The 12,500-nt window shown below is 34.1% G+C and overlaps 2 protein-coding genes across 2 annotated transcripts in view; both read left to right on the top strand.

Annotated features, from left to right (window-relative positions):
* LOC106868535 (interleukin 17-like protein) overlaps positions 1 to 3,564 on the top strand; it is a 6,255-nt gene extending 2,691 nt beyond the window's left edge. Inside the window, exon 2 of the mRNA XM_014913838.3 lies at positions 358 to 3,564. Within this exon, the coding sequence (XP_014769324.1) occupies positions 358 to 861 (504 nt within the window). The 3' untranslated portion in view covers positions 862 to 3,564. The remainder of the gene's footprint in view (positions 1 to 357) is intronic.
* A 7,299-nt stretch (positions 3,565 to 10,863) lies between these two features.
* Positions 10,864 to 12,500, top strand: part of LOC128249795 (interleukin 17-like protein) — a 16,460-nt gene continuing 14,823 nt past the window's right edge. Inside the window, exon 1 of the mRNA XM_052974300.2 lies at positions 10,864 to 11,140. Within this exon, the coding sequence (XP_052830260.1) occupies positions 11,129 to 11,140 (12 nt within the window). The 5' untranslated portion in view covers positions 10,864 to 11,128. The remainder of the gene's footprint in view (positions 11,141 to 12,500) is intronic.

Raw genomic sequence — 12,500 nt, 5'->3', positions numbered from 1 at the left:
CTCTCTCTCTCTCTCTCTATCTATCTATCTCTCTCTATCTATCTCTCTCTCTTTATGTATATATATATATTTGTATGTATGTATTTATTTATTTATTTATGCGTGTGAGACAATCTTCCATATTGTTTCCTTCTAATCAAGAACCAGCGTGCACCGCACGTAGTATTCTGGTATTTCTTATCATCCAACAAGCTGTTTTTTACAACATAATTCAGTGACACCTTTTCTCTTAAATGTAAAATATATTTTATATATATTTCTAATGAAATAAGATTATTTTTTGTATTTTTATGCTGATAAATGTGTCATATTGAAAACATATCACACAACTTGATTAAAATATTTTCTGTCGCACAGGTATTTATTCAATATTTGGGCTGCTTCTTCGGCATCATCATGTTTGTATCTTCGGCATCACATCGGAGGCAATGTAAAACACCAACCAACTTGAAAGCCCGTCATAAGAATCTTTCCAGATTTCGCAATAAGTTTATTTACACAGATAAAATAGTCCCACTCAAAACAACACCACATCCTAAGTTGGATATAACTTGCCCTCCATCTTATCTTAATTCCAGTGCTATCCGCAAGCGTTCCACGTGTCCTTGGTACCTGAAATCTACCTATAACAAAAGCGTTTATCCTCCACTACAAACTGAAGTCGTGTGTTGTTCTAAAGATTGTCTAGGCACTGACAAAAACTACCAATGTGCGACAGTATATACTACAACAGTGATACTTAAACGGACAAGAAAATGTTTTCACGGTTTCTACATATATAAGCCTTCTAAAATTAAGATCCCCGTTGCCTGTGTATGTGTACGGAAAATCGATCGTATAGGAAGGAATCCTAAAGACTGACGTAAAAATTATTCACATTCAAACACATGGTTATGTTAAACATGTATAACTTACTACAATTTGGTTGGACTCTTTGTATGTATGTATGTATGTTTGTATGTAGGTAGGCACGTGTGTATTTATGTATGAAGGTATGTACGTCTTCTATGGCGATAGAAGAGTATTTTTTTTAATATTCTTTTTCATATTTTAATACTGTTTCAAGTTAAAATTTTTCATGTTCTAACTGCATTTCTTTTCGTTTTTTTCGTCGGTCATTTTACACAACTTCCAATCAATTTTATATTTAAACACCTTTTATTTATATATTTTTACACTTATATATATATATATATATATATATATATATATATATATAGGTATGTATGTACGTGTGTATTTATGTATGAATGTATATATGTCTTCTATGACGATAAAAGAGTATTTATATATATATATATATATGTGTGTGTGTGTGTGTGTGTGTGTGTGTGTGTGTGTGTGTGTGTTGCGTGCGTGTGCGTGCGTGTGTGAGTGTGTGTGCGTGTATACATGCATGTATGTATGTATGTATGTATGTGTGCATGTAGGTAGGTACGAGTGTATTTATGCATGAAGGTATGTACGTATTCTATGGTGATAGAAGAGTTTTTTTTTTAATAATATTTTTTTCATATTTTTAACTGCATTTTTCATGTTAAAATTGTTCATGCTTTATCTGCATTTCTTTTCGTCTTTTTCGTTGGTCATTGTACACAATTTCCAATCAATTTTATATTTAAGCACTTTTCATTTATATATTTTTACACTTTTATATATATATTTCGGTGCGAATGGTTTTTTTTTTTCGTACGGCGCCAAAATGATAATTTTCGTACGGCGCCTCTAAATGATAATAATGGTGTTTTTATATAAGCTTAAATCTTATGGCGGCCAACGTACGATGACTAAGGAAAATAGTCTAATAAAGGGACATATAAGCCCTCGACAGAAAAAAAGAAGACTTTGGTTGGGCTCTTTGTATGTATGTATGTATGTATGTATGTATGTATGTATGTATGTATATAGTAAGATAAGTGGATAGGTGGGTAGATAGGTAGGTAGGGAGGTAGGTAGCTGTGAATTTATGTATGAAGGCATGTACGTCCTCTATGGCGGATAGGAAAGCCTTAGTTTTTCTGTCGAGCGCTTATATGCCCCTTTATTAGACTATTCTTCTTCGTCATTTCATGATGATCGCTATAAGCTTTAAGCTTATATAAAAATGCCATTATTATTGTTTACAGGATATATATATATATATATATATATATATATATATATATATATATATTGCTATTTACATTATTTACAACATCGCTTAAAATTGTTAATAATATCGTAATCTAAATATACAATGTTATTTCATTGTATGTGTGTATATTACAATCATTTAAAAGCATACAACTAGGCAAAACATAGAGCCACTATATTTTTTATACACACATGTACTTTATGTTTTCACATTCACAAATATTGCTATATGCGTATTGCCTATTTTTTAATATTGGATACGAATTTTGGCAAAAAGCAACCATTTTCAGCGGAAGAAGTATATCGATTACATCGACACCAGAACTCAAACTGTATTTATTTTATCGACCCCGAATAGGTGAAAAGCAAAGTCGACCTCGGCAGAATTTTAACTCAGAACATCACGTCGGGCGAAATGTTTCTAAGCATTTTGCTCAATGTGTTAGTGATTCTGCCGTCTCGCCACCTACATATTTCTTAATGTTGGTTCCAAAAGTTGTAACGGGACTAGCAATTTCGAGCGAGAGGCAAGTCGATTAAATCGAACCTCAGTAATCAATTGGTAACAATATAATCGACCACGAAAATATCAATGGCAGTCGACGTCGGCAGAATTTGTACTCAGAATTTAAAGACGGACGAAATGCCGTTAAGTATTTTGTCCGGCGTGCTGACGATTCTGCTAGCTCACTGCCTTCTTATTTCTTAATATTAAAACTTGATAAGGCAGTGAGCTGATAGAATCATTAGAACAAAGTAAAATACTTCGAAGCACTTATTTCCCATCCTTACATTTTCGATTCACAACTTGTTACTATCAACATTAACTTTCGTTCTATGAGGGTCGATAAATCAGAGCACCACTGATGTACTGTGGTCTACATAATTGTCACTTTATTTCTTCCAAATCGTCGACCTTGTGTCTTGATACGTAAAGGTGATAAGCTACTGTTTTAGCAGAAGCTTCGAAATTGACAATGCTATGCATTGTTATTTAAAACCCTATTGTTTATTTAACACCCTGTTGATTGATTTCAAGTCATTTCCAGATACGTCCAAGTTTGCTTTAAATTTTTCTATCTACTGAAATAAGTAATGATAGTGTTTTGTTTTCTGGTATTATTTATTTGATTATTCATAGTCTCACATATCAAAAACCTTGTGTTCAAAGAAGAAAACGATAATTAGGTAGTTTTATTAAATTATTTCCACTAATTCATGCGTTCATTTCATTTCTTAAGCGCAAATCTCACGTTATAAGCATTTGTTTATTTTTGTAATAATATTTAATATTAATTATGTAACGCGTAAAATATTTTTATAATATATAAGGCAATCTTATAAATAATCATTCATTGTACGTATTAATTTATTTTCATACTAATTTGTCATTTAATAAAAAATATATTTTTTTATATATATATACATATATGAAAAAACATTGCAGATCTTTTTGTCAGTTATTTTACACTTTACTAAATGTCTCTAGACATAACATTCTTCCATTTACATTTCTGATAAAACTTGTCAATATTACCTGTCTTATGTTAGCGCCCTTTGATGTATATATGTTATGTTGTGTGTAATAATGCATTATCAACCTTATTTAAGAGAACCAACTCTTTATTGGTGGGATCAATGTCGCTGAAATAAGATTTCACAGGCACAGGGAGGAATATAGATGTTGTATGGGTGGTAGTCGAAGCAAGAAAGAACGATCAGGCTTGGCCGAACTCCGGTTACTTGGGGAGAGAAGAGAGAGAGGTAGAGGCAGAGGGATAGAAGAATTATGGAGGGACGAGAAAAAAATGAATGGGGCAGAGTGAAGTGAAAGAGGAGGGAAGTGAGCGTGAAGAGAAGGCCAGGAAATTTGAGAGAGGAGGATCGAAAGAACGAAGAGTGGAATAAACGAAGCAAGTGTAAAAGGGTTGAGAGAAAGAAGGAAAGAATGAGAGAATGGCAAGAATAATAGAGTCGTACAAAATTTATATATATATATATATATATATATATATATATATATATATATATATATATACTTACATATAAGAGACCAAAGTGTACGTACGCAGCTACATTTTTATATAAAAATATAGCGGCGTACGTACACTTTGGTCTCTTATATATAAGTGTGTGTATATATATATATATATATATATATATATATGTGCGTGTGTGTGTGTGTGTGTGCGTGTGTGTACGTGTGTGTGTGTGTGTGTGTGTGTGTGTGTGTGTGTGTGTGTGTGTGTTTTCTGATGTGTTCATTCTGTTGTCCGTAAAAAAAGTCCGTTTTTTTGTACTTTGTTTATGTTCCCATTCCTTTTTTGTCCACGTTTTTTGACGTCCTGTCCCCGAATATGCATCTATATATAGATGTAAATGTAGGTATGTACATATATGTATGCATACATGCTTATGCTCATATATGATTTGTATTATTATATTATCAAACGCTACGCGTCCATTTGCAAGTAAATTTTAACTTTATATATTCCTGACGCGCACTCTATCTTTCTGCCTGTCTATCTATCTATCTATCTATCTATCTATCTATCTATCTATCTATCTATCTATCTATCTTTGTTCTTACCTCTCTCCCCCTCTCGTACTTCTTCCTTCTGTTGTCCTTGCTTCTCCTCTTCACTGCTATATCTCTCTCTTACTCTTCCTCCCTGTTTCTCGTCGCTCACCTTTGTTCAACTTCTTCCCTTTTCCTCTCTCTACCACACCTCGTTGATCACATGTGACCTGTGGTCACCTCTTCCTTTCTCCCTTCGGCCAACATAAAGGCAAGACGAACTGCTATATCTCTCCGCTCAAGTTCGTCACATCACAGCGTTCAGTATCTCATCTCGTTCGGCTTAACGGTCCTAAACGTTGTTTTCATCGTTCAATCTTTCCTGTCTTGGTTTTTGTTTGCTACTTCGGAATCCTCTGCTCAGCAGGTTAATCCACTTCACGGGAAGAGCTATTCTAAGAGTGCGTTCTGCCTCATCTTCGAAACGCCTAGTTTAGAATAGAGGCAGCTGATGAAGGAAAAGTTCCATACGTAGCTTGTCTGTTTTCCTGTGTTCATTGTGTTGTCCGTAAAAAAAGTTCGTTTTTTGTGCTTTGTTTATGTTCCCGTTCCTTTTTTGTCAACGTTCTTTGACGTCCTGTACCCGGATATGCATCTATATATACATGTAAATGTAGGTATGTACATATATGTATATATACATGCATATGCTCATATATCATTTGTATTATTATATTATCGAACGCTACGCGTCCATTTGCAAGTGTATATATATATATATATATATATATATATATATATATATATATATATATATATATATATATATATATATATATATATGTATATGTATGTATATATATATATATATATATATATATATATATATATATATATATATATATATATATATATATATATATATATATATATATATATATATATATATATATATGTATGTATGTATGTATGTATATATATATATATATATAGGTGTGTGTGTGTATACGTAGACACACATAGATATAGATAGATATGCTTTTATGCATACTAACAAAGTTGCTTATCCATACTAATTTTTTATCAGTATTTTTATATACGTGCAGTACTGATAATTAGTAAGTTGGCATCGAAATTCTTCAAATTTCGAATACGCTTAGACAGTGTATCAGTCAGAATGATCGAGTTATATTGCTAAATAATGTTTAAAATATATTTTTAATCCGATACAAGAAGTGGATTTTACCTGTATAAATGCATATTTTATGGTCTAACAATGCATGTTTCCGAAATAACTAAGTATTGCAGTTAAAGTTTCATATTGTATATTTGAGAGCATTGATAAAGTTCGTTGATTAGTTATCACTAGTCATGTTCATGCAACTTCTTGTAAGCTAATCAATTCTATGACTGTTGCACAGTGTAGTACAGCAAGAGAGCTTGCTAGTACAATCTACTAAGTGAAAGTGGATATATTTTGATGCTTCGTTTGAGCTGATTGTTTCATAGTAAAGTTGTTTATAAGACAAGTTGAAGATGTGAAATTCGAACTAGACAAATCGTCACTGTTAGTAATGCTTGGAAATAGAAACCTCGAACTAGGAAAAAAAAAAAAAAAGGAAAGAAATTTGATAGAGGAGTAAGCATATTTAAAGGATTTTCAAGAAAATGTCTCTAAATACGGAGAAAAGACATCATTGGAATTTCAGTTTCTGTAGGCAAATTAAAATGATAATGAACGTGATTAAAAATATGTGTTAAATATATTATTTAATAATAATGAAATTAAGGGCCATTTTAAGGTGAAGCCGGGCGAGGAGTAGGGAGGGCATAAAATTTATAAATCCATTCCCTTCTTAAAGTATAGAATAAAAATATATATGGTGAGCGAATGTAATAAAATGCGACAGAAAGAAGTACATTGAGTAGTACAAGCGTGATTAATCACAGCAATAGACAAATAATTTTTCATCCATTATTTGTTTCAGTTATTGGGGTGAGGCGATACAGGGTCAACATCTTGAAGGTCTTCGCTGGTCAAATCCATTTCAGCACTTATTTCGAAGTGTTTTTATCAAACTGCTGTGCTATGGAAGTTTAAACAAAGCAACACCGTTGGTCAAACGGTGAAAGAAACTAAAACACAGAGAACGAGGGTGTATGAGAGAGAAAAAGAGAGAGCGCGAGAGATAGAGACGCATATATCTGTATGTATGTATGTATGTATGTATATATAGATAGATAGATAGATATACATATATATATGCGCACATATGTATATATACATCAGTTCGTTGCTTCACAGCGTTCAATATACACATAATTTTTCACGTCTGGCCGTATAGCCTTTTCCGTTTGTTTTCCTGTCCTGTTTTCTGTCCGCCACTATATTCCTCCATGGTACAAATTTAATTTCTGGTCCATGGGAAGAGCCATTTTAACGATGCGTCCTGCCCTACTCTTCGAAACGCCTGTGTTAGAATGGGGGCAGCTGATGAAGGAAAATATTCTCTATGTGGCCTGTGTGTTTTCTGTACTCTGGTTATTATTATCTTTTTGTCTACGTTTTGTTTGCAACGTCCTGTACCCAGATATGCACCTATATATACAGGTAGATGTAGGTATGCACATACTTGTACGTATATACGCATATACTCATTTATTATTTGTTTTTACACACACACACACACACATATATATATATATATATATATATATATATATATATATATATATATATATATACATACACACACACGCATACACACACACACACACACACACATATATATATATATATATATATATATATATATATATATACTTAGACATATAGATATAGAATGATACGCTTATATAATACTAACACTGACACATATGTATGCATACATACATGCTTACATACATTCATACATACATACATACATACATACATACATACCGAAGTATGTAGGTACTTATATACGAACGTGTGTACTTCAGAAGGTATGCGAATGTGTGAAGTGTCTAAATAGACCATACCATGAACAATCAATACTAGGGAAACAATTGCCATACGAATGAGAAAACAATGCTCTTGCTCACAGAAACACTCACAAACCCATTAATTAGTTTGTCTGTTACAGAATTTTTAGTACTTCTTCGTAAATTACAATGGATTGCAAGAATTTTCGTAGCATCAGTATCCCAAAATCAATGTTGAACCTGTGTATATATAAAGGTATGATGGGTGAAGAGGAACACAAGCAGTGGTGAGTGGAGGAAGAAGGTAGCTCAATGGGGTTGTGGGGACTGTTGAAGCAAGGAAGGGCAAGAAAGTAAGAAAATATAAGACAGTCAAAGTAGGAAAATGGATAGGGTGAATGATCAGGGTATTGACAGAAGTAGAAGTGGAGAGTTAGGAAATAATTAGGTGCGGTGGGATGAGCACGTAGGTATAGTGGATGGGACTACATGGATAGGCTTGAGCTTGAGGTCACTATAACATGGAGGTGGCCGACGGGGACAGTGAATGCGATGCGCGCGCGCGCGCGTGTTTTAAGATTGGTGGATTGTGGATGATTGGAATAGGTGCGAATTTATTTTTAAGTTTAATGTTGGGGTAAAAGAGAACGTTTCGTGGAAACCACTGACCTGGAGAGCTTGATTGTAATACGTGGCGCGATTGTGAAAAGTGTCTTCATTAGCTAATAAGTTGGAAATTCTGATAGAGATATTAGTGACTTAAGGGTAAGTGCAGGGTGATACGCAGGAGGTTGATATAAGGTAGTGATTGATTCGGTTTATAGAAGGCGCTTCCTTCTAAGTCGAGAATGACGTGTAAGAAATTGACAATTTTGATGTCCTTCCTTGATTCAACACTCCTCCATCGAACTACCTACTTACTCCACCACCCCGCTTCCTCTGCTTACCTTCCTCTTCACTCCTTCTACCATTAAAAAATTTCCCTGCATTATGAGTTGAAATGTTAGATTTTTATCTCTCAACCCTGAAGGCAAAGCTCGGATCTACTCAATGTTTATAGGCGTCCATTACTGGTTGCATATTTTTGTGAAATACATCTAGAAAACATAGATGACTCCGAGCCTTCAGTGGCAGCTGTCGGACCTGTAATACTATACTTTCTCCCTTTTAATTTTCTGTGTTTTTGTAATCAATTAAAGTTGCTCTGTTAATATATAAATATCTGTTAATATTTGCTCTGTTACTCTTTTACTCTTTTACTTGTTTCAGTTTTTTTACTGTGGCCATGCTGGAGCACCGCCTTTAGTCGAGCAAATCGACGCCAGGACTTATTCTTTAGAAGCCTAGTACTTATTCTATCGGTCTCTTTTGCCGAACCGCTAAGTTACGGGGACATAAACACACCAGCATCGGTTGTCAAGCGATGTTAGGGGGACAAACATAGACATACAAACACATACACACATACATATATATATACATATATACGACAGGCTTCTTTCAGTTTCCGTCTAGCAAATCCACTCACAAGGCTTTGGTCGGCCCGAGGCTATGGTAGAAGACACTTGCCCAAGATGCCACGCAGTGGGACTGAACTCAGGACCATGTGTTTGGTAAGCAAGCTACTTACCACACAGCCACATAATATATAAATATGATTGAATATTCGTCGTCTTTGCTTTATCTCTATTGACGTGTATACATGTATGTATTTTTTGTATATTTAACCCAAGCAGTTTTATTTGTTTTTGTTCTTTTTGTTTGTTTTTTTCATCATTCTCTCCATATCTGCTCACTTGGTTATCTCTTATAGCTACTCTTAATCCAGTGGACTTAGTTCTCAGGAAAGATTTAGGAGTGTAAGTTCCAATAATTTGAGAGCTACTGAGTGCTTCCTATATTGAGCATCTCTGGATCTCACCTGTTGTCTCTATATTAAGTACACACAATGCTTTGATCGGCCCGTGGCTAGAGTAGAAGACACCCAAGGTACCACGCAACGGGACTGATCCTGAAACTATGTGGTCGGGAAGTAATCTTCTCACCAAATAACTACGCTTGCGCCAATACATATATGTTTTTGTGTGTATGTGTGTGTGTGTGTATGTGTGTGCGTGCGTGCGTGTGTTTATACGTATGCCTATATACATGACGTGCAGTTTGATTTACGAAATACATGCACGTATAATATTGGTTTCAGATTTTGGCACACGGGGAGGGGGTAAGTCGACTACATCGGCCCCAGTGTTCAGATGCTACTTATTTTATCGACTTCGAAACGAGGAAAGGCAACGTCAACCTCGGTGGGAATTTGAACACAGAACGTAAAGACGGACGAAATACCGCTAAGCACTTAACCCGGCGTGCTTTCGATTCTATATTTCAGATTATTTGTTGTCTTTTAACACAACCATAGTATAATCTTTATGTTAGCTTCTCTTATTGTAGTTCTGAAGACAACTAAGAAAATAAGCATTTATAAGGAGTTTATTAGGAACTTACTTTAATGGACGAAGTAAGTTTATAAGCCTTCAACAAATCAGTACTAGTTTCCCTTACTAGAGTCAAATTGAATCATTATCATGTTCAAATGGGATCAAATCTCTCATATTTTCTATATTATAGTTGGTGAACCATCTGATTATTTGAATCTAATATTTGCTGTATATTAAGTAACATGGTCCACAGTATAACTTTCATACCAATTAAATAATTGGTATAATAATGTATATTTCTTGATCTGATTTGAAAGTATTTCAAGCGTTACTCTGAAAGATAGAAACAATATATTTGAAAATATTTATTATTTTGATATATTGATAATAGCATAATGTGAAATGGATTGTTTGCATAATTTTTGTTTAATTGGTATGATAATGTATATTTCTTGATCTGATTTGAAAGTATTTCAAGCGTTACTCTGAAAGATAGAAACAATATATTTGAAAATATTTATTATTTTGATACATTGATAATAGCATAATGTGAAATGGATCGTTTGCATAATTTTTATTTCTAGGTTACTTCCCAACAAGGATTATATACTGTATATGGACAAATAAACGTCTGTCATTCAACGATTTATTTTACAACTTACGATTTACGTAAGAGATACGAAAGTTTATATCTTTGTCAGTATTCAGGAAGTGAAATAGTGCTAACTTCAAATATTCATGTGTGTGACAATCATATGAACACTACTATTTCCACAGCGACACCCTCGTAGTTATGGATCAATAGGTAAATAAAAAGACATATAATAGCCACTTAAAACTCTAACCATGCAGGAGAAGTGTGCAAAAAACTTACGGCGGAATCGCTATTTTACCGTTGATTGTTTGTCACTTCCGTCCGCTTTGATTACAGATTTTACTGCTGATTTCTACACATTGTATATAAGCAAACATTAAACAGGTACTCTCACTACAAACGTGAGAAGCGAAAACACTGAAGTTCAATCTGTAAAATATCTCCCTTGTCGTCTATGTTTACATTGCTACAAGCGGGAGTATAATGTTGTATAAAGTAAGTAGAACTTATATGATCTGACATAATCTACGTATGCAGGTATACTTCTATCCGTATTTCTGCACATATCCATTTGGGGGCTAACACACACACACACACACACACACACACACACACACATACACACACATACACGCATACACACACACACACACATACACACACACACACACGCATACACACACAAATATACACGCACACATTCACACACACACATACATACGCACACACACACACACACACATATATATATATATATATACACATCGCTATGTTCTTGAGGCTTACACACACACACACACGCACACACAGACACACGCAAACACACTCACAAGCACACACACACACACATATACACACATACATGCATATATATGTATGTATGCATATTCAAATACACACAAACACACACAAACACACTCACAAACACACACATATACACACACATACACACATACATACATATATATATATGTATGTATGTATGTATATTCAAATATAGGTTAAAATAACCACATTAAGGGATAAAAAAAATATCCAGTGAATTACTGGTTTGTTACTTCTTATTTATTTGTGACTTAGCGGTTCGGCAAAAGAGTCCGATAGAATAAGTACTAGGCTTCCAAAGCATAAGTCCTGGGGTCGATTTCCTCGACAGAAGGCGGTGCTCCAGCATGACCGCAGTCAAACGACTGAAACAAGTAAAAGAGTAAAAGAGTAAAGAGCAATATTCATAAAATAATAGGTTTAAGTATAAATCTTGGTTTATAGATATTCAAATTAAAATTCAGAAAAAGGAGAAGTAGCATCTTGAGATGTGTTGGAAGAATAACATGTAATAACCTAACGGTATGTAGTTTTTATTGCTCTGATGAGATTTTGCCCAATACAATGTTTTTAATTACTGGAATTTAATTCTATGCGTAAAATCGAAACAGCTGTAAGAGGACATGTTGAATTTTTGCAGTTAATAATTTATATTAATGCTACTACTACATTTTCTGAATTATTATTTATATACAGACGCACACACATACATACACACACACACATATGAGTATGTATTTATATATATAGTGTGTTTGTGAGAACCTTACAGTACCTAGGTTTCCCAAGCAGTCATTTATTTAAGTACTCACTAAGCTCGACATTGCTAAACTTCGGTGATCGGACGAGAACCGGTACATTCAACGTCGGCCATATCACGTTGAATGCACCGGTTCTCGTCCGATCAATGAAATTAAAGCAACGTCGAGCCTAGTTAGTACTTAGATGGGAGACCGCTTGGGATGATAGATCGCTAACCACTACACACATTTTTTTTTCTCCTTGTTTTTTTCTGTGTTCTTTCTGTGGA

Source organism: Octopus bimaculoides, chromosome 1, assembly GCF_046866305.1.
Source record: "Octopus bimaculoides isolate indiv1 chromosome 1, ASM4686630v1, whole genome shotgun sequence".
NCBI classification, from domain to species: Eukaryota; Metazoa; Mollusca; class Cephalopoda; order Octopoda; family Octopodidae; genus Octopus; species Octopus bimaculoides.
This window is presented reverse-complemented; position numbering and strand designations above follow the sequence as displayed.